The following is a 27,119-nucleotide window of genomic DNA, read 5'->3' on the forward strand; positions in this document are numbered from 1 at the left end:
TATTACGTTAAAAGTGGGGAGAAAACGGCTTTATTTTAATTTTATTTGATTTTACTCTTTTATTTTTTGGTGATGCTGGTTTGCACTCAGGGCCCCTTGCTTGCTTGCTTGCTAAGCAGACACTCCCCCAGCCCCACGGTGTTTAGAGATCCAAGAGAGCCTGTGTCCGGGTGTCGGCAGGTGGCTCTGCCAGTGTCTTTCTGTGGTTGAGCCGACTCTTCTGCGACAGACAGCTCTCCCTCTCACCCAAGGTTTCCACCCAGCGGCAAAGGCAGTGGGACAAGGAGAAGCAAGGGACTCAAGAGGCAGAGGAAATATCGTGTCCCAAGTCCACGTGACAGGCTGCTACTTTGACTTCAGTGATGACAACAGTGTCACTCATACCAGAGGCAGGAGGAGAACCCTTCAGCTCCTGCACCTCAGCAGATCCGTGGGGGTTTTGGCAGTGTGCTGTAGTTTTAAATTTTACACTTTATAAAAATCTCAGTGGGCTTCTGCAATCAGAGCGGCCATCAGTGCTGAAGAGCGGTACGTGAGCCAGACACGTCTGCCCGCAGACCTCCCTTGCCCTTCTCTTCTCCCACCCAAAGCCCTCATAAAAAGCAAGTACACGAACCACGAAAAGACAAGTGGAAAGTCAATTGTATTTATTCTTTCTTATACAGAATCAGAGAAGTAAAAACCTGTACCAAACTCCAGGTAAAATGGTTTCATCTGATTGGTTCAGCTGCATACTCTCTGTACGCATCACATTCTAAATTTAAAATAAACACATTCGCCATATTACAAAATGCAATTTTTTGAAGTTAAAGAACTGTGACATAAATGCTGTAGTGTTAGGGAAATGGTCTGCCAATCACCTATTTTCCTAACTGAAGTAATCTACAATGTCTTTTTTTTTTTTTTAATAACAGCTTATTTTTCCCAGAAAAGTTGCACTTTCGGAAGTCACCTTCTTAATGATATCAGGAAAACACTTTCTTCAGTCCTCACCGACTTCCCAGAGAGCTTTCCCGTCCCGGGGCCAAGCCGCCCTGCACGCCCACAGTCTGGCCGGTTCCACGCTCCCCCCCAGTGTAGCCAGCGAAAGAAATGCCTGGAGTGACAGCCTGTGACGGCTGCTTACACCTGACAGAATTCCACGTAGCTTTCAACAATGCAGTTGCTTCAAGAAAATGTATTTTATCAGGGAAAAAAAAAAAGCCTTTAATATATCTCTGAAATTACTTTGTTTTCAACCTCACCTCATTATTTTGCCTTTTCTATGGCAAAATTTGTGGGTGAGATGGTGAAATTTATGGATTGATTTAGGACTAAAAAGACTAACAATCCTGGCAGTTGTCTTATAATAAGAAATATAGTATAAATAGCACCTTATCATGATTTTTGAGGGGTGTTAACACTTACAATACAAAACAGCCATTAAAAAGTTGCTCGAGGGCTGAGGGTGTAGCTCAGTGTACTGCACTTGCCTAGCATGCACAAAGTCCTGGGTTCAAACCCCACCCTGACAAAAATAAAAAGAAAGAAAAGAAAAGAAAAGAATAAGTTGCCCTTCCTGAAGATTTGTAGCTTTCATGTTCATTAACTAAGGCCATATTTATGGCCTTAAAAAACAAAAATTCTCTCTTCCTTTATCAGGGTCCACATTTTATTCTGCAAAAATATTTATTATATTCATTAATAAATGTTGCAACTAATTTCACTAAAAAAATTATTCTAGCACTTTATAATGCCACAAGCTTACTAGAAAATTACTTCAAAAACTTGTAAATCATCCATGATGTAACTACTGAAAAAAAAAAAAAAAGAAGGGTACTGGTTCTTTTACATGTAATAACCTGAAAATGAGTCTATAAAAATATTTTAAAAATACAGTAACACTGCTGAGTTTTGTTAGGTCCCTTGTTTTTCTTTTTTTTTTTTTTCCTTAGAAAGAATGTACAACTCTTTTTGCAATTTTTGCTAACAAAAGAGATAAAAGAAAGAGTGCTCCCCTTCAATTTAGTAGTGACACAAACATCTACCCCTCCCATCAGAGTGCTTGAGAGAGAGAGAGGAGAGAGAGAGAGAGAGAGAGAGAGAGAGAGAGAAGGAATTAGTGGGTCAAAAACCTTGGGTCCTCCAGGAAAAAGAAGTCACTTGGGTATCCAAAGCGATAGCAGGCCCAGGCTCTCGTGGGCTGACATCCCGCGGAAAGGGTGCCCAGCCCTGCCCGCCTCACATAAAGTGCACCAAAGCCGTGTCTTCTACAACAGTCTTTTGGTTAAAAAAAAGAAAGGTTGCGATAGAAAAATTGCTACTTCGTTCTTTGGGGTACTCTCGCTCCTCCTGCTGTCTTGCTGTTGGGGTGTCTGTCTGTGCCTCACAGCCAGCGTCCTTCCTGCTCTTTCCACAGCCTCACTTCACCTCTGACCTTTGCACCTGCCTCTCCCTCTCCATCCTGAAGATCGGAAGGAGAATTACCCCCCTGGGAACTGCCAGGTTCCTCTCAGAGACCCGAACTGTTAGTGTCTTTCCAAAAAAAAACAGGTGAAATTGACAGATTATAAATAACGTCAGCTGAAAACATTAACCAGCTGAGGACTTCACTGGCAACGCAGCAGACTGCACGCCGGGAAGCGCGGTGCTCTCAGTCCTCAGATCATCCTGGAAGAGTTCCTGGTTACACGAGAGGTACTGGATACATAGCTCATGCCTTTATACCAACTGCGGCAACAGGGTTAGGATAACGCACTTAGGAGTCGCTTGTACTGAATTCAGAAGCTAAGTCTCCACCATCCGCCCTTGGCCTTCACACGGTTTCCCGGACAGAAGTGTCTTCAACGCCGGAAACCTTGAAGGCAAAACGGACTGGGCTTGGAATTGAAAAGTGACAGTTTCTCCTGCAGCCCAGAATGAAATCTACATAGCTCTGATGTTTCAAAAGATAAACTACAGTTGCCACCACCTTATCAAAAACATCTGGCCTGTCATTAGCTACAAAATTACAGTGTCTTAGAAAATGAACATTAAACTCTTAAGCTGCATTAAAAAAAAAGATCCAAGCTGCAATTTAAAAGAAAAAAAAAAAGTTTGGTTTAAGAACTTCTGCTGGAGTACCAAACCTGTCGCTGTGACAAGCTCTCCAGGGTGAGATGTCACACTGGGAAACGATGAAGGAGCGACCCTACCAGCGCGCTGTGGAAGTACAGAGTAAGAAGCGGGTCAGAGCCCGCGTGGTTTCAGGGTTCCACGCAGCAGGTTTTACCATCCAGGTGAGACTTTTTAAAGCTCAAGTGAAATGGGTTTTTAAAGCATCTGGAAGTACTGTCACCAGCACAGTTTCTGAAACTGTGTATCAAGTTGAATTTTGTGCACATCTTTTTGGAGCGAGCTGCCCAGCCGAATTCCCTGCCTGTGGTCACTTTTAAGGTTTTTGAATCAATTGATGTATAAATTTCAGCTGACATCCAATAGCCATGGGGCAGCAGAGGGGAGAAGTTACTCTGCGTAAAGGACTCTGCATCACCTGGCACAGGAGAGCAGGCCTGCGGAAAATGGGAACCGAGCATTGATTTAGATTGGACTCAGTGACTGACAGGCAAGGTGGAGGCAATGGGTGAGCAGGCCACATGGAAAGGAGTGGGCACCACAGGCCTGCTCTGCTCTGCTCCTCCCTCTTCCCCAGAGGCCCAGGAAAGTCGGTGGCGGCTGCCTCCAACGTGGACGTGGACTTGGACTTGGTGATTACAGCCAGGTCAGGAAGGGCTCGCTTTTGTTCAGAGCAGACTCCACATCGTTGAAGAGCGGGATGAGATCCTCAGACTCCAAAGTCCCCAGGTCGACGTTGGTCCCCGGAAGACAGTCAAGGAAGTCAGGAAAGCGGGTCTGCTGGGGGTTGACAGTCATGGGCGTCTGACCGGCACTTTCTCCTGTAACAGAACCAAAGGGGCATCTCAATTCCTCCCCCTCCTCGGAAGCTCAAGTGTCAACCCAAGTCTCAACTTCACACCTTCAGCTCCCATAACAGGGACACTGATCGTTCCACAGGGAACATGGCCTACAACGGACACTAGAGAGAAATGAGAAAGGATGTCGGGTGTGACCCCAGATCGGCACCTTCCCGCCACAGCGGCCTGAGAAGGAGCAGCAAGGCCACCTGGAGTCCACACCTCACCTCGTTACAGAGCCTTTCACCACGCCTGTTCTCTACACCAAGGAAAGCAGAGCCAAGTCTCCTTCAGCCGAGTTTAAAAAGCTGTCTCAGCGCCGTGTGGAGGCTTGCCTCGCCCACGCAAAGGCCAGAAAAAAAAAAGCTATCGTCATTGAAGGTTTCGGGCACCGTTTTCCAGGGTTGAAGACGCTGGGAAGACGTCTGGACTCTGACGAGGAGATCCATCCCCTTCACAGGCAGCAGTCTGGGGGAACGCATGGGACCTGTGCAGCTACACTTGTCCTCTAAGCCCTTGGCCTTAAGCACGCTGAATTTGTCTGACTTAGTTTACCCATCTGGAAATTGGGTTATAGGACCTTCTTTATAATTGGGAATAAAACGCCTATAGGGTCTGCCACACATCCAAAGCTCCAAGTGTCACCTAACCATAAAAGTTGTATATACAAAAGTATAATAAATGTCATTGGTTGACAAAGAAAAACCTAAGAACTCAAACACTATCAGTTACACAATCTCAGAACAGTAGTTAATTCAAACAACCCCAAAGAAGCAGTTTTCTGAAGAGATTAATTACCTCAAAGGCCGAGAGGACTGCTGAGGCCAGCCTCCACCATAGGGCAGCCTCCACCACAGCACCATAGGCCAGCCTCCGTGATAGGTCAGCCTCGGCCATAGCAATTAAAGAAACGTTTTGCATTGGTTTTGTGTCTGCCCGGTGCAGTGGCCTTGCTGAAACGCATGTATGGAAATCTCGCTACTCTTAGCAAAAGTGCAGAGAGTCTGTTTTGGTCACACGCGTTTTCCAAGGACAGCCGCTGAGGCCCGGCCAGGAGGACGCACAGGCCGGAGAGGCGAGAGAAGGGCCTAGGCATATGGGATCCTCTCAGTTGCTTCTCTTTCTAACGGACCGTCACCAACTGCTTTCCGAACGCACGCCTGGGCTGAAGCCATGTGTGCATGGTCGGCTGAAGACAGCACGGTCTCCCGGGGGCAAAGAGCCCATGTTCTCCAAGAACTAAAGCAGTGTGCACAGCCCACACCTGGCAAAGCAGATGGGGACTTATAGCATGACCATGAGGAAGGGGTGACACCAAGCAAGGACAACTTAAGGAAAAGGAGAGCTTAAAATCCCATGCCCCCATAAAAACCATAGTTGTGGGTGGGAGAGGTGCTGGAGTCTTCAACAGTGCCTGTGGGCCTGTGACTGTCATTTACTGTCACTGATGTAGCTGGGAGGTCAGACAAAAGATGAACAGAGAACACTTAAAAAGGACAATACTCTGAGTGCTCACCGGTCATGCTCCCACCTGTGTCCATCTCATCCACATTGCTGAGAAAATCCTCGGGAGTTGTGGGGACACTGTAGCAGCCCAGCCCCAGGCCACTGTCTGTGCTCTGTTCCCTGGAGTGATAGGGTCCCCTGCAGAGAAGAGGGTGCACAGTCAAGTTCACAGTCAAAGTCATCGAACTCAGGGCCTCACACATGCTAGGTAAGCGCTCTGCCACCTGAGCCATGTCTCCAGCTCTGGAGCACATGTTTTAGGAAATGTTATTTGCACTGATTTTCAACCGGCTATGGAAAAGGATCCACTACGAATAGACGGTGAATATCTTGGTGTTTTCTAATTCTCTTTTATGAGGCTTCATTTTTTTTGTTAGTAGTTTATTGTTGGCTTTCACTACCTTCAAAAATAGTGTGCCAGTTAACAGGTCACTGTGAACAGCATTTATTTTAATTATAATTGAGCAGCCGTAGAGGATATAAACACACATCACGTGTATTGGCAGTGAGTAACTTCCCAGGAGAATTTACTGATTATGTCTTTATTGTTTTGTTTGTTTCTCACTTTTCTGTTCCATCAATGCGTTTCCTCTCTGAGCCAACAGTCAACAGAGATGCCATCCATAAAAAAACAAGTCACACAACTGATGGATGGATCAGTAAAGTGTGGTATACACACAAGGGAGAATTACTCAGCCACAGGGAGTGATGACATGGGGTTTGAAGGTAAATGGATGCAACTGGAGGACATCAGGTTAAGTGAAGTCAGCCAGGCTCAGAAACACAAAAGATGCATGTTTTCTCTCATACGTGGAAGACAGATCCAAAGATAAACATATACACAAAAGCAAGCGTGGCCATATACAAACTCAGATGCAGACCGTATCTGTAACAGTGAACTTGTCTGTGGACCTCGGGGGAAGAGGGAAAGGAACGAGAACGACAGAGCATCAGTAACCCCGTATACCACAAGATGTGCAGGTAGAGGACATGAGGATGTGTGCTGAAAGCTGCTGAATAATGGGGGTGGGAGGTAAGGGGTGAGGGAGGGTAAGGGAGGGGTTGAGGGGCCAAAGTAAAGTATATTCACAGTGGGATAGAGTGAAAAACCCCTGGGACCATCAACTTAGATATTAATAATGAAAACCAGGACTGTAAAATAGGCAGTGTGTGGGGTACTTGTGGGAGGGGGAGGCGAATGGAGGAGATGAAGGTGAGGGAACATGGTGGATGGACTTCATATATTATATGAAACAGAACAAGGAAACCTCTTGCAATTGCTTTGAGTGGGGTGGGGAGGGGATGGGGTGAGGGGGTGGTGATCTAACCAGCGTACAATGTAAGGCTATTTGGAATTGTCACAATTAATCCCCCACATACAATGAGTATATGCTAATAAAAATGAAAATAAATCCACAGGCCTCAACTGAAGAAAATGTACGAATCATAGGCAAATGAAGGTGGCTGTTCACAGAAACAGGCATCTCAAAATAACCACTGCACACTGGCCTGCACATAGATACACCGTGAATGTGAAATTTAAAGGAACAGAAAATGGCGAATACTTCCCAGCACTCCGGAGGTGGAGGCAGGAGGGTCATGAGTTCAAGGCCAGCCTGGGTTACATAGTGAGACCCTGTCTTAAAAAATGAACAGACAAAAGGCAAAAAGCAAACCCAAACTCTATGTGTGATGGGCGCACCCGTCTCTGAATAGCGGCTACTGTGGGGACAGAAGGGAAAGAAACGAGGTCTCGGGTTGTGGGGATGAATTCGAGTATTATTTGCAGTATTTTAAGCTTGGATTTACCAATCTGGATGGTGGGCACATGAGGAAGTCATTACTTTTCTGCTCTTTAAAATCAGCAAGTTAAAAGCACCCCCCCTCATTATTTCAGCTGCTGTTTAATTTTGCTCCATATTTAATCACGTTTAAACGTTTGTGGCCAAAAGCTTCTGCAGGGGTAGAAAGACATCGGAAATGGAGCATGGCCCCGAAGTGAGTTTACAAGGCTATAATTAGGGTGCACTGCTTCTCCCAATTCAGATATTTCTAGTTAAATTATTTTCTCCTTCTTTGCTTAGGTTTTGAGTTTGAAAAGGTTTCATCGCTTTGTTTTAATTAATTGTGAAGTGATTTTTAAATTCACACGGAAGAGGCAGAAAGAGTGAGAGTTCCTGGACACCCTTTCCTGGCTTCCAGTCTCCCACAGGAAACGACACCCTGGCCCACGGTTAGCTGCACCTGTCCACGGCTCACAGTCAGCATCATCCCCCGCTGGGCTGTTGTCTGCTCCATCCCGTTAGCTATGACAAGCTACGAGATTCTTCCAAGTGTAATTAGCAGCCAGCTCACGAGTTTAAATTACACTTCCTCAAATTCAAATCACTGAGTGGGCTTTCTTCCATACCAGATGGCTTTTTGTTGGTGGTGGTGGTAGTACTGGGGTTTGAACTCAGGGCCTTGTACTTGCTTTAGTTTTCAGACAGTCTCTCATTTTTTTTTTGGTCTCTAAACCACAGTTCTCCTGATTGCTGCCTCCCAAGTAGCTGGTATTACAGCATGAACCATCACACCCGGCCTGCTAATTTTTTTAAATTTTTACAAAGGCAAATGACTTCCTCTGCTTTTCTTTTTTTTCTGACAGCCCCCCTCCTTTCCCCTCTACCCTCACCCTGAAACCTCAAGCTCCTCACCTTTTCCCAGTATGAACAAAGACCCCACTACAGTCAGACCCCCTACGGCTCCAGTGTGACTTACCCGTTGAGGAAGGGATCCGAGCTGTTGCTGATGGGCCTCACGTCTGGGGTCATGGCCGGCGGGTTGACAGCAGCCTGAACGGCTGCCATGGTCTCGGCTTCCATGGGGAGCTGTCTGCAGAGGGCTGCTTCCTGCAGAGGCAGAGGCAGAGGAAGACCCAAGCGTCACTCGCCCGTTCTCGCCAGGATTCGAGCAGAGAATTCTCGACACGAAATTGCTCAACAACACTGTGTTTATCTGCAGGAAACCGTTCTTGGTCTCTCTGAAGGAAGTGGTCCAGACAGACATCACTTCCCTGCATCTCAAGGCTGACCCAAACCGCCTCACATGCTGTCCAGTTGTTCACACGGAACCTGCACAGGTCTCTAAGTGACTCCTCAGAGACCAAGCTGTTTGTATCCCGGTTTTCAGACAAACTACAGCCACGCAGGTGGCCAGACCCCCCTGGACCAGACTGGTCATGACCATGTACAGGCCGCAGCAGCCCTGGGAACACAGAGTTCAGCTCCACGTGATATTACATCTGACGGTTTATGTCCACAGCCAGGAAACAGACCATAAGATCAATTTTTAAAAAGTCAATCTGAGTCCGTGGCTCACGCCTGTAATCCTAGCTACTCGGGAAGATCGCAGTTCAAAGCCAGCCTGAGCAAATAGCTCGAAAGACCCTGTCTTGAAAAGAACCATCACAAAAAAGGGCTGGCGTAGTGACTCAAGGTATAGGCTCTGAGTTCAAGCCCCAGTACTAAAAAAAAAAAAAAAATCAATGTATTTTTCTACTTGACTGCATTGTTAACTAAAATGACTGAAGACTGGGGACCCATGGGACTCCAAGCAAAACCCACAATTGCATGTGTGATAGCAAATGGAATTTATTAGCCAAAAACACAGTGCACGTGCCATTTTTTTTAAGCTGGCCTTACTCTGCCAGAGAGTCAACCCAAGCAGCTGTGAACTTACTGCCACGTCTTCCTCAGGTGCCACCTTGGGGGCCTCTTGTCTTTGGTCAAACACATCAGGCACTGGGTTCCTTTCCTAGAGGTTAGGCCTGCCTGTGTTTACCTGGCAGGTTTCCCCTGCCTGTGCTGAGGTCATTGTCCCCACCATCCTGCAAACCCAACACAGCTCGTGGCCAACAGAGGACCGGGACCACCTAAGTGACAGGAGTCCCTCTAGCCGTACCTTGCTATGACTCTGGAGAACAGCGCTGTCTAGACGAGTCCCAGTGAAGTCATCGGCTGTCACTGGGAGTCACGAGAGGGGCCTGCATCCTGACGTTAGCTCACGCGGAGGTAAGTGTCCTGGCTAAGGTGCATCCAGACCACAAACAACCAGCATGCCCACTCAGCCGTGTGTTCAGCGTCCTAACTTAAAAGGCGACTTTTTTTTCACAAAGGTAATTCTAGCCCATTACCACCACCCTGCAAGTGCTTCTGAATAAATCTAGAAAAACCAAACCGTTTGCTGGCAGTTCTTTTCCCTGGCGGGCCGGTGCGCCTACAAATGTCTCTATCCAACAAACCTTTCCTGAAAGTCTCCTGAGAAGGACAATGGGGTTTAACCCAGTGTGAAGGGCCTGGACCCTGGATCTGTCCCGTGAACTCGCACACCCAAGCCTCAGGGTGGAACGCCTGGTCCGTGGGAGAATTTCTAGGGTCTTTTTGCTTTTGCATGTCTGGGGCTTGAACGCAGGACCTCACACTTGCTAGGCAGGCGCTCTACCCCCTGAGCCTCTCCACCAGCCCTATTCGGCTTAATTACTGAGATGGGGTCTGGCTAATGTCTTTCCTGGGCTGCCACTGCACTTCAGTTCTCCTGTGTAGCTGGGGTTACAGGCGTGTGATGTCACACCTGGCCCTAATTTTTAGGTTTTTTTTTAAAAGTCGTAAATGCAAGAATCCTTTGGCTAATAAGCTTCATTACTCGAAAACTCTACCTACCACTTCCCATTCTTCATTCTGAGCAAACGTGGGGTTCACCTCTAAACGAGTATCCTTTTAGCACAGAAGTTGATGGATGGCTGAACTCCTTTACAGTTCACAAAATTTTAACCCCCTGTGTCTCAAGAGTACAGGTTGTAACTTCCACAAGGTCAGAGTTTACATATAGTAAGAATCATTCCTGGAAATTCAAAAGTAATGTATGGATTATTTCATGGTAAATAATAAATATTATTTTTGGAAACAAAATTTAAATGATATGGCCAAGTACCAAAACCATTATGAAATATACAGTTCTAGATGTTTTTCTTATTTAAATTACTCCTAGTGTATTTCCAGTAGATACAACATAAAGTAATGCTGTGTGGCTAACTACGTAAATAGGACAGAACTACACAACAAGAAAGCTCAAAGTCCCTGTAGGATGGAGGAGGAAAGGCTTCATTGGACCGCTTCACATCTATCTTTTATTCTTTTTGGGGGGACTAGGATTTGAACTCAGGGCACTCTACCACTTGAGCCACTCCTCCAGTCCATTTTGCTCTGCTTGTTTTGGAGATGGGGGGGTCTCACAAACTTTTCTGCCTAGGCAGAACCACGATCCTCTCGATCTCAGCTTCCCAATTAGCTAGGATTACAGGCGTGAGCCACAGCACCCAGCTCACATTTATTTTAAATTTAAGAGAACCAAAGTTCCATTTTTTGGTGTCAATGTTCCTAGGGACTTTAGCAACTTAGCTCCCAAGCTGTCATAAGAGGAAATGCTACCTTCTGTCTGTAGGGTGCTCACAGTCCCAGCACCCACACTGGAATGTGAAAAGATGGATGGACGGATAGACAGACAGACACACAGATGACACATGGGGAGCGGGGACAAAGGGTGTTAACAATGCTAAATAAGCCTGGTCTATGTTTTATTCGCAATGCAATGCTTTCCCCAAGATCATTCTTAGATCACAAGCATTCCACACAGAAGCCAAAGTGGAGCCAACTCTGTGTCCCTGCTTCTGGCCACACCTGGGTGGTGACTCGGGGGAGGTCCACACAGTGGCCCAAGCTCTGCCCTCTCTTCCTCCATCTCTGGCTCACCTGGCCCCATCCCCCTGTCACCTTCTCTTTGAGGTCCTCCCCCTGCTTGGGACCCACTCCTCAGCTCTTCCCAAAGCTCACTCCTCCCTGTCTACAAGAGTACCACTCTGTCATTTCTGTCCCTTCAACTGCATCAATTTTCTTCACAGCAAGTGAGGTGTTTATTTGAGTGAGGGCCGTGGGGAGGGCCCTGTCTGCCACACTCATTCCTGCACCCCGGCCACCTGCACCCCCTTGTTGCCGAGGGAACAAACGAAAAACATTACGGGACTCAAATGGCAATGTTTTAAATCGTGATCAATAACGAATAAGCTGCAAACAGTCCATCACATCTTGAACCACAAATGTGAGAGCAACAGTGGCCTACGGTATGCATCCCAACTAGCCAGGTGTGACTTGGTCATCCTCAGGTGACGGTCCCACTGCGCCCTCCCCTGTCCTGACTTGGGCTAGGAAGGGGCCACTAGAGAAGGGCTCGGTGCCATGGCACATGTTCTGGGCTCAGCCCAGAAAAGCTCACGGCACAAGGGAGAAACTGTCTTTGGAATCGGAAAGACTGAAGTTCAAATCCCAGTTCAGTTACAACATGGCTGTGACGCGTTGGACACACCTCTTAACTCTTCCTGACGGCCTGTCCGTTGGAGAAAGGACGCCATGGAAGACCTGTGGCTGGGCTGCTGTGAAGAGGGAGAGAGCTGACCTGATGCTCAGAGCGAGGCCCTGACGGTGTGAAGTGGGTCAGGCTCCCATGCGTGCTGAGAGTTCACACATTCCAGTACACTATTTCCCAGAAGCCTCTGCACAACTCAACTGGCTCCACGTGACAGATGGGGAGACTGAGGCACGGGGACTTGAGTGACTTTCCCACACTCCCGTGGCTAATGACTGGGGGAGCCAGGCCCTAGACGAAGGCCAAGAAGCCTCTGAGTCTCTTGTAACCACAGACAGTGGGGCAGAGAAGAAAAGTGAGGGCCAGGGGCTCAGACCTCAAATTCGGGGCTTTCACCCACTTCCTGCTGTGAGGCTGGGCAAGCGACCTCAATGCTCTCAGCCTGCTTTCCCAGCTCTGAAGCGGAGGTGCCGACCTGTGTCCCTCAGTCACGCAGAGGAAAACTTAACCATCGGCCATGGCCCAGCCCGGGACACGTGGAACTGGACGTGTCCTACGATGTTTTTCAATGTGTATGGGTGGAGCCGGTGTCCTGGGAACTCGGGACACAGCCAGCAAAGCTGTAAGTTCGGGCTTCAGAGGCCAGTTTCAGAAAGTTCTGGAAAGCTGCCCAGGCTGTCCAGCCCCAGCCCTCTCCTGACAGACCCACTGTATTTTTCATTGGCTGGACAGACTGTTGCAAAATGACTTGAGGATCACTTGACGGGTTTGTGGCCATCTGTTTAGTTCCCTGAAACAAGACATTCTGTTAAGAAAACACCGTCCCCCAGTGGCTGTGGCCTGTGCGGGGTGTGGAGCAGCGCGGGGGGTGCGTGAAAGAGGCTCCCAGAGGCCTACCAAGAACCCCTCCTTCCAGGGTCCCGCTGGCCTGCAGCCGGCCTGGGGACTGCATCCTCAGAGAGGTGACAGAAACCAGCAGCTGAGTCCCTCCTGAGCCTGGGGACACCCCGCTCACCAGCCGGCCGACTCTCCCCGCAAAGGGGAACGAATTGATTTGAGTATGCGTGTGCGTGCCCAGGGATCCCATAAAAACAGAAGTCTGGGATGTCTTGACGAGCGAGGGTGGGGTGGGTGGAAACAAATGAAAAGAAAAAGCAGAATATTTTGAAATCCCAACATTAAAATAGTTATCCTAGTACGGAGCCATGGTTTTTCTGCCAACCCTAAGGGGGTTTAGAAGCAGAAGGCTGAATTATTTACCTTCCTTGGAGAAAAGAAAACTCCCGAGGGACATCTTTTTAACTCTGTGCCAAGACACTGGAGAAACCCTCGGTGACATTTCCGGGAGCCTCCCTTCTGGAGCTCACACCGGTCACAGAGAATGCAGCCGGGACCCTGGCTCCGGGGGACGTTTGCTGAGCTCCTAATTACCATCCCGGCCTGTTGCTGCTGTTTGAATTCAGGATGTACTCAATAATTGTGTGTCACTCCGCCGTCTGTTTGTGTGGCCCCCAGAATCAAACGGAGGAAAACATTGTAATTTAAATTCTTCTCTCTCCACGTAGGAGAGAAAAAGCCGTGTGGGCTCTGAAATGGAGTATTTCCTTGGATTGCTGTGATCTTCCGAAGACCAGAGATCGGAAGCTGCTTTTCCTTCGTGCAGAATGAGCTCCATCTTTAAAAAGTGTTCAAGTCATGACATTTGCCAATGTTTTTCTTTTACTGAGCTATCTTAATTGACAAACAAAAATGGCATTTACCACGTATGAAATGTTTGTTTGAAAAAAAGCAAAGAAGTCCTCTTAAAAAGACGTGACCTGGCACTACTCCCGCACCAGGGACCCCCAAGAGACTTTGGAAGATGGATCCTTATAGGCAGGTATCACCCTTGACCGTGGGAGACATGGAAGCACCTCATCACCAAACCACAGTGCCAGGACACGGGCTGTGAGCGCGTGGATTTAAACGGCCACACCAGCAAACGTGCCCGGGCCTGTGGTGTCCCCGTCAACATGGAGGCCTGATTCTTAGGCAATGCTCTTCTGAAAGTGACAGCCCTTTTCTGAAGCCTGAAATAGCCACCCTTTAGGATGCACGATGGCTGGGACGCGACACTTCAACCTCTCTAAACAGCCCTTCTCCAGACAGAAAGCAGCCCGCTGAGCTTCGGCCCAGGCTGCTCACAGCCCACGGCCGGGTGTGTCCATCGGGGCCCTGGGCCCAGCATGGGGAGGCGGCCAGCTGGCCGGGGAGGTGGCTGTCCTGCCCCAGAAATCTGGGAGCTGCAGAGGAATTCCAGCCCGCCTTCCTGTCCCCGTTGCCTGGCAACAGGCCGGGCTTAGGCGGCATGCTTCTTGGACAAGCTGCCTTCTGCTGCCCCCGAGCCCCAATTAAGGACAGGATGGGGTAAAACAATGTGGTCCCCTGCGTGAAGGCCAGGGGGGCCAAGGCACCACTGGGCGCCAACAGGAAGTCCTCAAGGCTGGAACCTTCCTGGCCCGATGCCCCCAACGCCCACCCCAGCTTTCTATGTAAGTGAATAATACCCACAAGAAGAATGCGCCCTTCAGATAAAGCCCGTGTTGCCATGTCAAGCAGCTGCTCTCCTTCGTGAGCAAACCGAAACTGGGAAGTCTTTCTCAACTTCTGACCAGGCACTAGAGTTTTCCATCTCATCTGCTGTGACCGCGCTTTTTAAGGCCCTCAGCAAATACTGCGTGGAATTTTAAGTTGTCACAGTAAAGTATTCTACATTTATGGTGTCCAAGACTGTCGCAGAAAGGATTCCAGACACTCAGGGTGGGGAGGGACAAAGTCAGGGCACACCTGCATGGCTGACGCAGAATAAATGATTTCCCCCATGGACTGAGATGGCAGAGCTAACTGAACAGTATAAATTAAGTGTTCTTGAAAGCGCACGCAAAGGGCACGGGAAAAGGCCGGCGGGAAACAGCCAGCGTCTCCAGTTAGAGCAACTCTCCCCAGAGGCGGGGGCCGAACTTCTCTTCTGCTGTGGAGGATTTTACCCAGTCTGTACACTGAATGTGTGTTTGGTCCTTTTTTGTGATAAATAATGGAGTTTTATTATTATTTTCATTTACTTACAGTAAAGCTAACTCTTTGTGCTGTGCAGTTCTGAGCTGTGACGAATGCACAACTGCACTGTCCCCTCCCAAGTCCCCAGAGCCAACCGGTCCTCTGTGCTCAACACCGACAACCAGCCACTCATTGTCCTCTGTCCCCACTGCTCTGCCTCTCCCAGAGTCACATAAATGGAGACACACAGTGTGTAGCTTTTGGGGACCTGGCTTCTTTCTTCTTTCACTTAGCAAAACCACTTTCTTTTCTGTTAATCATAAAAATAAGTCAGAAAGTTATGTTTTTAAAAAAAAATTAAGAGAAATTCCACTTTAAGAAACCTCAATTAAACCAAACTCCAATTTCTTTCTTTAAAATATGAAGGTAACAGAAAGTAAGCCTCCAACCAAGAACGTCTTTCTCTTCTAGGGTTGATGAACCAGAAGCTTTTGGGAACTCTAGGAAGAATAAACCCCTATCCCCAACCGCACAGAATGGCCTTCTCGAAAATTCACTCTCCATTGTCTGGGACAGATTCTTGTTGAAAGGGGGAGAGGGCTGGGGCATGTCTTAAGTGATGGAGTGCCTACTCAGCAAGACTGAGGCCCTGAGTTCAAACCCCAGGACCACCCTTGCTCCCACAAAAAACAAGTTAAAAGATACAAGGGTAAGAAAGCAGGGGAGTCAGGTGCCGGTGGCTCCCGCTTGTAATCCTAGTTTCTCAGGAGGCAGAGATCAAAAGGATAGCAGTTCAAAGCCAGCCCAGGCAAAAAACCTATCTTGAAAAAACCCAACACAAAAAAAAGGGCTGGTGGAGTGGCTCATGGTATAGGTGCTGAGTTCAAATTACAGTGCCCCCAAAAAACTAATCAAAAATACACAGGTGTAATAAAGTAGGGGGAGACTCACTTTCCTAATCAGGCCGGGAGGTGAAGGCCTGGTGGAACCCGTCACCTCCATGGTCCCCCCCTCACATCCCTGTCCCCAAAGTCAGTCACTATACATGAGTAGCCCAACCCTGTCGCTACAGCAGCCAGTGCTACTTGTAGGGACCACATTTAAGGAAATGCTCCTGGCTCCGGTGGGAATTCTGTAGTTGTTTAATGGCCTGGGTACAGAGGCGCACCCAGGTCACCTTTCAGAGCCTTGGTGTGTCTGTGTTGTGAAAGTCAAAGATGGTTGTCACTAAGACCCCAGGAACAAGGGAATGGTCCCTAATGTACCCTCTGACCACGTCCCATTCTTGTGTCACTTCTATTGCATGAAGGTTGACCAGTGAGTGGGTGAGGAGATGAAGGAAGGAAGGAAGGAAAAAATAAGAGCTCCGACCGTGAAGCAATGAAGGCTCACTCTGGATTTGTTGCCAAACTTTCCTCCATCCATTTTGCTCGTATCCGGGCAGGACGTAGCACCAAGGGCCTAACATGAGACCCCCTGGCAGCAGGCAGTTCATGTCAGTTTGGCAACATGGGCTATGGACTTGTTTTCTCCGTGGTGTGACACGTCAGCGGTATGTGTACAGGAAAAACAGCACAGCAGAAGGAAGAGCAAGAGAGATGAAACTGACTACCAGTGTAGCACTTCACTATAGGACATTTCAAATTCATCAGACCGTTGATGAATGACAGACATAACAAAGTAGTAATGGTTTTCCAAGAATTACAGATATGGAGCAGGCACGGGGCATCTGTCCTGGAGACCCTCCTTGGGCAGAACTGCAAGTAGGCGGGTGCAGGACAGGGGCCCCGAGAAGACAGGAGACACAGTGGGGTCTCCTGCAGGCGAGGGGAGAGCTAGGCTAGTTACACACTGCCCGCTCAGCAAAGGGTCCTCAGGTAGCTGTGGACTGAGCTCTCCAGGGCCACCACCTCCTCCATCCTACAAATTCCCACCTGAGGCCAGAGGGCAGCTAAAGAGGAGAACCAAGGGCAGCTGTTACCTGCAGTCCACCTCCTGCCCTGGCCCAGGTACCATCAGTGAAACAGGAAATCGTGGCAAGAAAGCAGTCAAAGCCCACCACGCAATATCTATGATCACACCCATGCTATCACCTGTGTGACAGCAGGTGTGATTACACCTGGCAAATGCCCCAGGCCACTGCCCAGACCGTCCCACACTCAGTCACGTGGTCTTTGACCTCTTCGTTCTGGGGAGCTGCTTCTGCATGGAGAAAAACCCTTCCAGGATTAAAAAGCCTGTTTAAACCCTTTTTCCTGTACTCCAATAAACAGAAAGACATCAGAACCATTCACTTCATCTCCACTTAACTACACACACACACGCACACATGCACGCACACACACACGTGCACGCATGCATGCACACACTCACTTATACACACACACAGTGAGCATGGGGGGAACCGGCCAGCTCCCCCTCACCGTGACACAGAGAAATGCCCCCGGGAATGAGCCTTTGAGGAGCTCGCTGGCATTTCTGTAACATGAACCGTCACAGCTGGAGTAAAGGAGGGGTACTGCCCGGCCCTTTTCAGAAATACTTTCCGTGGGAAAGGAGGAGGTGTGGGACGAGGAAGAAAAACGTACAAGGAGCCAGGACAGACAACCAAGTCATTCCTTACAGAAGGGTCACAGAAAACTCAGTCAAGGTTGCTGACCTAGAAAACTGAGAACTGGTAAATGCCACAAAATAGAAAAATTATCCCAAACAGAAAACAATAACGCAACCATTTCCTGCCAAGAAACAAGACACCGTGCATCTAAAATCAGTATAAACAACTGTTAGCCTGGAATAACCAGGAGAGTAAGCCCAGACACAGATCCTCAGGCAGATGCGCAAGTGTGGCTGCCTTCAAGACTGTTTTCCTCAGGAGGGACGTTCAGTGGTGCAACAAGGAATGACCTGCAGTCTTCTCTCTCATTTTCAAAGGCCCTGTCTAAGAAACGGTTTTTTTCACCACGTACTTTTTGTTTCTTTTTTTGGCGAGGCAGGAGATGGAACCTAAGCCTGTGTGCGTGCTGGGTAAGCTCTCTACCACTGAGCTACACACCCCCAGCTCACTATGTACTTCTAACTTCACCAAGTGTAGAAACTTCATAGCCTAGAATTTATTTGATGAGAAATACATTATTCATTTATGTAAGTCAATGTATATATTTGAAAGTATGTGATGAAACTGAAAAAAACAGGTTTATCCTAATACCACCAGAGCCTCCACTTTCTGGATTAGGTACAACTGTTTATTTCCTTAAAGTAGCAAAAGAAGCTACCCACACAGCTTGTTTTAAAGGAGTCATAGCCAAGTCTAAAGAATTAAAACAATAAACTGAAGCTCTTCTCCCCAAAATGCAGCTAGAAAATGTGTGAGATCTGCAAATGTGGGTTACGCTATTTTAGCAACACAGAAAAAAGATTCAGATCTTCCATGGAGTGAGCCACTGAAGTGAGAAGATTGTGCCTCTCCTCTCTCCCTCCCTCTTCCCTTCCTCCCTCCCTCCCTCCCTCTCTCTCTCCCTCCCTCCTTCCCTCTTCTCCCTCCTCCCCTGTTTTTACCACGTGGCTCAGGCTGGCCTTGAATTCTCAATCCTTCTGCCTCAGCCTCCCGAGTGCTGGGATGACAGACGTCCACCCAACCCCCAGCTTCGAAATTCATTCATTCTTGAAGCCAGCGCTGAGCCTGACCCAAGGGGACATGCGGCAGCATTGTGCTGGCCAAGGGAACAAATGCACACAGGGAATATGGCACAGAAGCACCTGACTGAGCCAGGCATGGCAGTGCACCCTGCAATCCAACCACTGGAGGCTGAGGCAGAAGGCTCACAAGTTCAAGGCCAGCCTGAGCAATGGAGCAAGACCCTTCTCAAACAAACAGAGAAACGAGCAAAAATTGCCTAATGGGCACCCATACAGTTTTGCATAACAGAGTCCTTATCCAATCATTTTCTTTTCTCATTCTCCCTTTTCCACACTCTGGGGCTGACCAGATAGGGTCTATCACTCTTTCCATACAAAGTCCCCTCCTTCTACTGTCTGCTTCACTCTGGAAGGGGAGCAGTCTATGATACTTCAACCAAGAAAATATGTGACTCCATGACAGTGTCCAGAACCAGGCCCTAAAAGACTGGCAGCCTCCACTTCCTGCCTCTTTCCATGTCCTCCCTGGGAGACCCATACTGCTACATACTAAGTCCCCCTCCGTCCTGGTTATGGAGGCCTTTGTGCATTATCCAGGCCTAGCCCCAGCTAGGCTGAGTCTCCAGCAGTCCTCACTGTGGTGTCACACACCCAACTAAAGCCATCGTGAAGCCTCCAGCCCAGCTCACCCACCAGCTGATGACCACAAAGGGACCTCAGTCAGGGCGAGGCAGCGCAGAAGAGTCACCCAGCTGGGCCCTTTCCAAATTCCTGACCACGAAACCGTGTGAGGTACTGAAATGGCTGTTTCAAGCTACTTTGGCAGGGGGCTGGATAATTTGTTATTTGCGTAACAATGTTAGAGAAAGAACTTGTGCCTTCGCTCTACTTTCTCCTTCCTCTCTTGCAAACACCAGCAGTGCAGGCCACAGGCCACCATGCTAACTAACACAGCAGCCCTCGTGCTCCAAGCGAGGCCCTGAAGACAACAAAGGGGAGACTGATCACGAGGCCCAGGCCTGACCCCGAGGCAAGCGGCTACCTGTGCACCTCAGTCTTGGCACCGAGGGCCACTGGGGCTCTGCAGGAGCCGTGGATGGCCGTACCTGCCTCATGAGCTCCTCCTGGCGTATCCGGATCCTCTCCCTCTCCATCTGGATCCTCTGAAGCCGCAGCTTCTGCTGCTGCTGCTGCTGAGTGGTCAGCGCCATGGGCAGAGTCAGGAGGCCCGCTGGGGCGTTCTGGGCGGGGTGGCTCTGCTGGCTCAGGGTACTGGGTACCATCTGCTGCTGGGGCTGGTGAGTCATCACTACAAGAAGGAAGAACACGGGAGATTAATGGCCATGACTGTGACCTCCAAGACCTTATCAACAAGAACCCATCAGAATGCCGTGTGCTCTGCAGTATGGATTCCTGTCATTCCTTCCCAGTACTTCCAGTTATCATCGCTGTGTAAGTAATTATTACCTTAATTCAAGCCAAGGAGGCACACATACCAGTCCCACTGCTGACTCATCTAGACTTGAACACCATTCAAAACCTCACTTCACACCTTCCCCGAGTGGAGAGCCCACTTTAAGCCTTCTGTACAACACAGAGTGGCAAAAGTCAATCTCACAAAGTTGTTGCAGGTGTGCAAGGTTTGTCCCCAGGACACTTGGGGGTTCTGCCCTCTCTCAGACAGTCCATGGAGCTGAGGAGGGCATGGGGCCGTCAGGACACCGTGAAGCACAAGCATATCAAGAGGGAGGAGCAGAAACACGTAAAATGCAGACCTTGAGCAGAAACCCAGAAACTCACACGTAAGCAGGAGCTCGTGCCCACCCAGGTTGGGGGTGTGGCTCCATGACAGAGCACTTGCCATGCCCTGGGTTCCATCCCCAGTAACACAAATAACTAACTTCAGGAAAAAATTACAAATAAACAGAAGCCCTTTAATACTTTGTTTAAAAGGGGCACTCCCAAAGGGGCCTGAGCTAGACTCAGGAACAAATGCCTGAGTTGGTTTGAACTCAGGGCCTGGTGCTTGCTAGGCAGGCACTCTGCCACTTGAGCCACCCCCCAGCCCTTTTTGCATTAGGAATTTCCCAGGTGGGGTCTCATCTTTTTTGCTGGGCTGGTCTAGATGAAGATTCTTTTACTTACACCTTCTGTGTAGCTGGGATTACAGGCATACAAAATGGGGTCTCTGTATTGCCCAGGCTGGCCTCAAAACACGATCCTCCTAATCTCTGCCTCCCAAGTAGCTGGGTCTATAGGTTTGAGCGACCATACTTGGCCATGCTGAATATTTTCAACATCAGAAATCTCTGGGTTACAAAACAGAGATTTGAGAAGCACTGGCTGTTAATTTTGTGTCAATTTTTTTTTTAAATAAATCAGAAGCTCTGAAAAATTTTAAGAACTGACTTGGGTCTGGTAAGTTACTAACATGACAAATTTTGAGCAGGGCTGTCTCTCTGGTTGACTTTGCAGAGTGTCCATGCAAAGTGCCAGGCTGGGTTTACTAACAAGCCATGTGCTACGTTACTCAGCTCGGCACAGCAGCCAGAAGTTCTCTGTAGGTTTTATTGCTGTCTGATTTCTTATCTGGGGGAGTTTAAGGCAGAGCTCTTCCCAAGCCACACCCTGGCCAGTCTTGAAAACACCAGGCCTTATGGAGCCATTCATGGGCATAGCAGGTGCTTCTCCCACCTCGTTCAGCCTTGACCGGTCAAGCTAAGCAGAGTCTGGAAAAAGACTGGAACTTACACAATGGCCGTATTTTCAAATTCAAGCTCACACCCCAGAGTGTACTCACCACAGGAGGTGAGAATATTCACATCGCCTGTAACAGAAAAGGGCAACAGGTGGTCTCGGTGACCATCCGGGAGAGAGCATGGTCTGTCCACTCAGGGACCCTCTATGTAACTCTAAAGACTGAGAGAATTCTTCGGTACTTCTATGATGATTCCTAAGAAACACTGATCAAAGGGTCAAACCCCATGGGACAGAAGCGGTGCCCCGTCTGAGGGAGGAAAAGCAGAGGCGCGGTACAGACCCACACCAACTCTCTCTAAAGGACCCACCTGACACATAACGGTGGCATCTCTGCAGAGGAACCTGACATCAGGGATGACAGAAGTTCCTGTGTCCTGTCTGCACTGTTTGAAGTACATGTGCTTTGTACTTTTGCAAGACAAAGGTGAAAATAAAAGGAAGTGAAAAACACTACAAAGCCAACCACACAACAGGCCAAACATCCATGCTGGAGACATCAAGTGCCGGTCTTTCTTGGTGTCCTGGGACACGGTGCCCTCAGCTTATCAAAGAACACCCTGAGAACAGGGTGAGGTGATCACCAGACCCGCTCTGAGCAAACCCTGCGACAGACGAGGACAAACCCAGAGCAAGAGGAACTTGCTGGGGGAACCCGAGAGTGCCCTAGCAGCCAGGTGCCCGTGCAGCCGACGCCTCGCTGAGCCTGGGCCTGGAGCGCGCGGTCTGCACAGGTGGCACAAGAGGCCAAGAAAACAGGGGAGGCCAGACGTGTAAACACTTCTTGGATAATATTCCAGAACATTTCAGGGAGAAATCAACAGTGCCATTAAAAGAAGAAGGGGGGTGGGGGGAGGAGAAAAAGAACCCAAATACAGTATCCGAGGCCAGTCGGATTCAGGGCAGACTGCCATGAACCGCCCCAGAAAGGCTAAACCTGGTCAGTTCTAGGCCTTGCTGTCCTCATGGGAAGGAACAACCCAGGCAAGACCTCCACGGATACAGGAACGCATCAAACCAAAAGTGTCCCTGCTCACCCCCTTCCAAGAACATCGGAATTCAAACTTAGATCTCAGCTACCTGTCCTTTTCTTCTCCTTCTCCTTCCCTGCTTTTTCCCTTTCCCGCCCTTCTTTCCCTCCCTCCTTTCTCCCTCCCTTACTTCCTCCGTACCTCCCTCTTCCCCTCCTTCCTTCCTTCCTTTTCCTCTCTCCCTCCTTTTCTCCCTCCCTCCCTCTTTTTTTCTTTTGGAGGCTGGCTTTCTTGTCTGTGTTTAGAAATTAGTAAAACAATGCTCTTGAAGAAAACACCGAGTAAAAACAAGTTCCATGATGACATGTGACATGCAGAGACCCTCTACTTCAACACTGTGCCTCTGACGTAAGAACCAGCTGGGGCTGGGTTGTCCAGGACACAGGCAGCCTAGAGTGACTTTCAGCTCTGACATCGCTTCCCTTTGTTCCTTGCTGCATGGGTAACGGAGTTTCCCGTGTGGCTCACTGTGGTTCCTTAGTTTAATAAAAATGTAACACCCTCGGCAGGTCCCAGGCCACTGTGGCCTCTGTCCCATTCTGGTAAACACAGCTGGTCACTTCTACAACGCCTCAGAGGTCACAGGAGCTGCAGGCCAGCAGGCCCCAGGCCCCAGTCCCAGGCCAGCACATTGTCTGGTACATAAGAAGCAAGCGAGGAAAGGTAAAGGGCTTTCCCTGACCTCTGGCCCCTGCACACAGGACAGAGTGACAGCTCACAGGAAGGACCATGGCAGCTTCCTCCGCCAGGCACTGCAGACACGCAGGGTGGCCGGTGAGTCAGGCCTGCCTCGCCTCCAGGAATGTCTGACAAATGTCTTTGTCCTCAGAGAGCTTCGGTGGCTTGCTTCCCTCGTTTTAAAATAGGTTTGGGCTACACACGCACGCGCGCACACACACACATGTCACCTGGAGGAAACACAACCATAACGTCAGGCTTAACTACAAAGCCCGCACGGCCGCCTGGGGCTGGCTCTTGGAGGACTGTGGGAAGGAGCTGGCCGAAAGTCATAGCTCCGCACTGGGAGACGCAGAGATGACCTGGCCATCACTCAACGCCACGTGAGTCTGGGAGGACAGAGAAGGGAGGACAGAGGCAGCTGCTGGGCCTCCTCACACGGTCAGCTTCGCTCCTCGATGACAAACTTCTCAGCGGAGCAAACTCCACTGCTGGCCCTGTGAGGACCGCCTTTCAGACGTGGGCTCGGGTCGCCTGTCCGAGACACGAGGCCGCCCCAAGCCTCTGACACTCAGCCCTGAACCCCTCCCTTCTGAGCTTCTGCTCTATCAGAAAGGCAAACTTCCACATGTAAAAACAACGTCCACGCTGATCAAAACAAGTGAGTAAGTGGGAGGAAAAGGGGCGAATTCCCGGCAATTCACGTGGAGAGCAACTGAGCGGTGACCTCACTCCGAAGAACATGGAATAGGCAGGAACGTAACTTCACTGTGAAGTCTGAAGGACACCACCTCGGAGGTGACCAAGGTCAACACCAAGAGACAGGATGTGGTGACAGTGTGCATCCTGGGCAAGCTGGGGGGACAGGGTGCACCTCTGGGGTGATGGGTGACACCACCTCGGAGATGACCAAGGTCAACACCAAGAGACAGGATGTGGTGACAGTGTGCATCCTGGGCAAGCTGGGGGGACAGGGTGCATCTCTGGGGTGATGGGTGACACAAAAGTTGGGATGAGAATGCCTGATTTTTTAACTTCTGTAAGCTTTCTCCCAAACCCCACAACCCAGCGTAGTCAGGAGAAAACGCACCAAATTCCAATACAGGTGGGCCACACTTTATCTCACCTGTTCTCCCGAATTTTATGCAAACCCAACTGTTTTATTCGTAGTTTTCGCGAGTCTTTAACAATTTTTCAAGTTTCGGTTTGTAGCTTCCATTTGTGAGGGAACGAGTATCGGAAGTAATACTAAAACAATAGGAAAATCGACGCCCGAGGAAAGCTTACTGCTCTTAATCCCGGAATAAGCTTATGTTTTAGTGCAAGGTTTGATGAATGACTTCAGCGGCGTAATACTGCAAACATTTTCCAACCCTCTCGTGACCTAATTCACGAATATTCACAAAGGTACTGTAATTCTGCTTTGCTGGTTAAAGAAAAGCTGTTTCAGAGGAAAAGAAATAACTTGGTGGCTGCTTAGAATTCACATCAGGAGGAGGGAAAACAGCCGTCAGTAGACGGTGAACAAATAATCTGCAGGATACAACGTGACAGAACACAGCAAAGAGAACAAGAAGCCAGCCTGGGTGCGCCTGCCTATATCCCGTCACAGAGAGGCTGAGGCAGGAGGACGCTGTGAGCCCAGGAGTTTGAGGCCAGCCCGGGCAATGCAGCGAGAGCCCGTCTCTGAAGATCAGCAGCCATAACGACAAAAAGGAAAGCAAGGATTATAAAAGGCTGCGGGGCTCTGCTGGCTTTCTCCACGCAAACGGCGAACGAACGGGAGCGCGTCCCAGGCGGTCGCATCTGTGCCGGTTTGCGCAGGTGGTGAGCAGAGCCTTTATAGCCTTTATACTCAAAATCATGTTTTAAAAAAAGAAAAAACCTCGCTCCTACAATAAAACAACACGAACTATCCCGAGTCACCCTTCCACGTCAGCCCCTGTGCGTGGGATGGGGGAGACCGCCATCACCGAAGGGAGTCTCCTCAAAATGGGTGAACACAGGACATTTGAGTGCACACAGGGCTGTGGCCTGGGGCGTGACGAGAATCTGTCTCCTAGGGACTGTGTCCCATCATCGGGTTTGATGTCTCCTTGGCTCAGAAGCTTCTAGAACTGCATCAGGAACCCTTTCAGGAGCTGGGGTACAGCTCAGTGGTACAGTGCTTTCCTAGTGTGCAGAGGAACTGGGTTCCGTCTCCAGCACAGCAAAACAACAAAACAAACCCAAAACACCCTTGAGGAACCTAACCACCCCATGAGGGGAACCCCCAGGAACCCCCAGATTGTTCTCTCCAAATGCTGAAACCCCAGCTGGCCAGGCAGGGTGACCCATTGACCTGGTTTGCCTGGTCAGTGCTCCCCGGGAGCAAGACACCCTAGGCCAGGACTCCCGTGGCTCCAGGGCTAACTTACCAAGTTTCCTACTTGCACCTAACGCGTGTCTCTAAAAGACAGTGAGGCGTCAGTGGGACACACTGTTGGAAGTACAGTGTGAAGGTCACCTGGCTCCCCACAGCACTGAGCACAGCTGGGGCCATGTGTTTCGTGAACCTTGTATGTGGCCACCACGGAGGGCCAAGCTGGACGGGGTGCAGTCCCCTGAGACCTGCTTCTCAGCTTCCTCTCCTAGCACTGCCTCCCCCAGAGCCAGCGTCTGGCCTGGCAAGGCCGCCCTCTCGTCCACGTTTCACCAACAGCCAGCCACGCCCTGGCTGGCTGCCCGGGGGAGGTGATGGGGTGACCGTCTGCCCCTTGACTGTCTCGAGGAAATCTTAAACAAATTTGTCAAGTCTGTTGAGCAGGGATGGGTGTAGAAGTCTAGACGTGAATTAGGCCTTGCTGCTCCGTGTCCTTCCCCACCAGAGATCCTGGCACAGGGCCTTGGGACACTGAAAACCAATGATTTCAGCTAACCGCCTCGTTTTAGAGATGAAGACACTTAGAAGGGTGAATGACAGCACAAATCACGCACGCAGAAGGCACAGGCTTAGGAGAAAGAAGCCCAGAGAAGGTCCTGGATCACTGAACAGCTCTCAACTGGACCACTCGCCCTTGCTTAGGAGTGAAAAGGAACTGATAAGCTAAGCATGGTGACAAGGACTACTGTTTCTTTTTTCTGTCCCCCGGAGAAGAGTCTAAGGCAAAGTAATTTCATTATCTCCTTCAAACGATGAAGTCGACTTGAATCACAGCTTTTCCTGTGGAATCTAATTCCACAGAAAATGGTGTAACACTCTGTTTGTCAATCCTCCAAAAAAAAATACAAAAAAAATACAAAGTGTAACTGAGGAAGTTCACACAGGACATACTGCTGCTAGGGGCCATGATTGCGACCTGTGGCCATAGTCGGGGTGGCCGCTGGAAGGAGCCAAACACCCAGGTGGCAATCGTCTCTGGCTTACGTGTGGACCTGGGCACCAAGCTTTTCTAATATTCCAGGGACAAGAGCCTTTCGGCAGCTGTGGGCCTCTCCCTCCCTGTTTATGGGCCGTCCACGGCTTAAGTCTGTGAACTGGCCAACCTCAGGTGTCACGCAGGCCTGTCTGATGGAAAACACATGTCTACAGAGGAAAACCCAGCCGCGGTCCAGCCTCGACTCAGTCACGACAGGGCGGGGGGTGGGGGGGACAGGGCTGCAGACGCGCCTCTTGCCTTCCTTCCTTGTGTCTCACCTCCTGCCAACAAAGACCTGCTTGTTTTGCCTTTTTCCCAGAAACAGCGTTAGCCATCCAACAAGGTCAGCAAAAAAAAAAAAAAAAAAAAAAAAAGCAGCTTTTCACTTCAGGGTGCGTTCGGTTCCAAAAATCTGTAAAGCATTAAACCGGGAGGCCACACTGTCCCGGCTTCACACTGCAGCCTTTATTCCACTTGTGGGTGAGAAGAACGGCACGGAAATTTCTCAGCCAGCCAGCCGATAAGGCCCAGAGCTCTGGGGTGAGCTACATCTGGCCACATGTTCCCAGCAGGTCTGTCTCACCTTAAAACCACTTGCAGGTGCTCAAAGGTGGAAGCTGGGCCCATGGCTCCCCAGGTGCTCCGAGCCCAGCCTGCTCTTACTTCCTGGAGACCCTGGCTCATGAAACCATGGTTTTCCCATCTGCTCTCCTGTCTGCCCATCTGAGCCGAAATCTGTCCCCAAA

General features: G+C 49.5%; 1 protein-coding gene across 2 annotated transcripts in view; it reads right to left on the reverse strand.

The window, feature by feature from the left end:
• Positions 1 to 632: 632 nt before the first annotated feature.
• The window catches only part of Wwtr1 (WW domain containing transcription regulator 1), a 103,458-nt gene continuing 76,971 nt past the window's right edge, over positions 633 to 27,119 (reverse strand). The window contains exons 4-7 of one of the 2 annotated variants that reach the window (XM_020156329.2): positions 19,616 to 19,818; positions 8,199 to 8,329; positions 5,464 to 5,576; positions 633 to 3,914 (exon numbers count right to left, since the gene is read on the reverse strand). In XM_020156329.2, the coding sequence (XP_020011918.2) occupies positions 3,730 to 3,914; positions 5,464 to 5,576; positions 8,199 to 8,329; positions 19,616 to 19,818 (632 nt within the window). In that variant the 3' untranslated portion in view covers positions 633 to 3,729. Of the gene's footprint in view, positions 3,915 to 5,448; positions 5,577 to 8,198; positions 8,330 to 19,615; positions 19,819 to 27,119 lie in introns of both variants that reach the window. The other variant, XM_074059599.1, reaches the window with a different exon arrangement.

The sequence above is a fragment of the Castor canadensis genome, chromosome 17 (genome assembly GCF_047511655.1).
Source record: "Castor canadensis chromosome 17, mCasCan1.hap1v2, whole genome shotgun sequence".
Classification (NCBI taxonomy): Eukaryota; Metazoa; Chordata; class Mammalia; order Rodentia; family Castoridae; genus Castor; species Castor canadensis.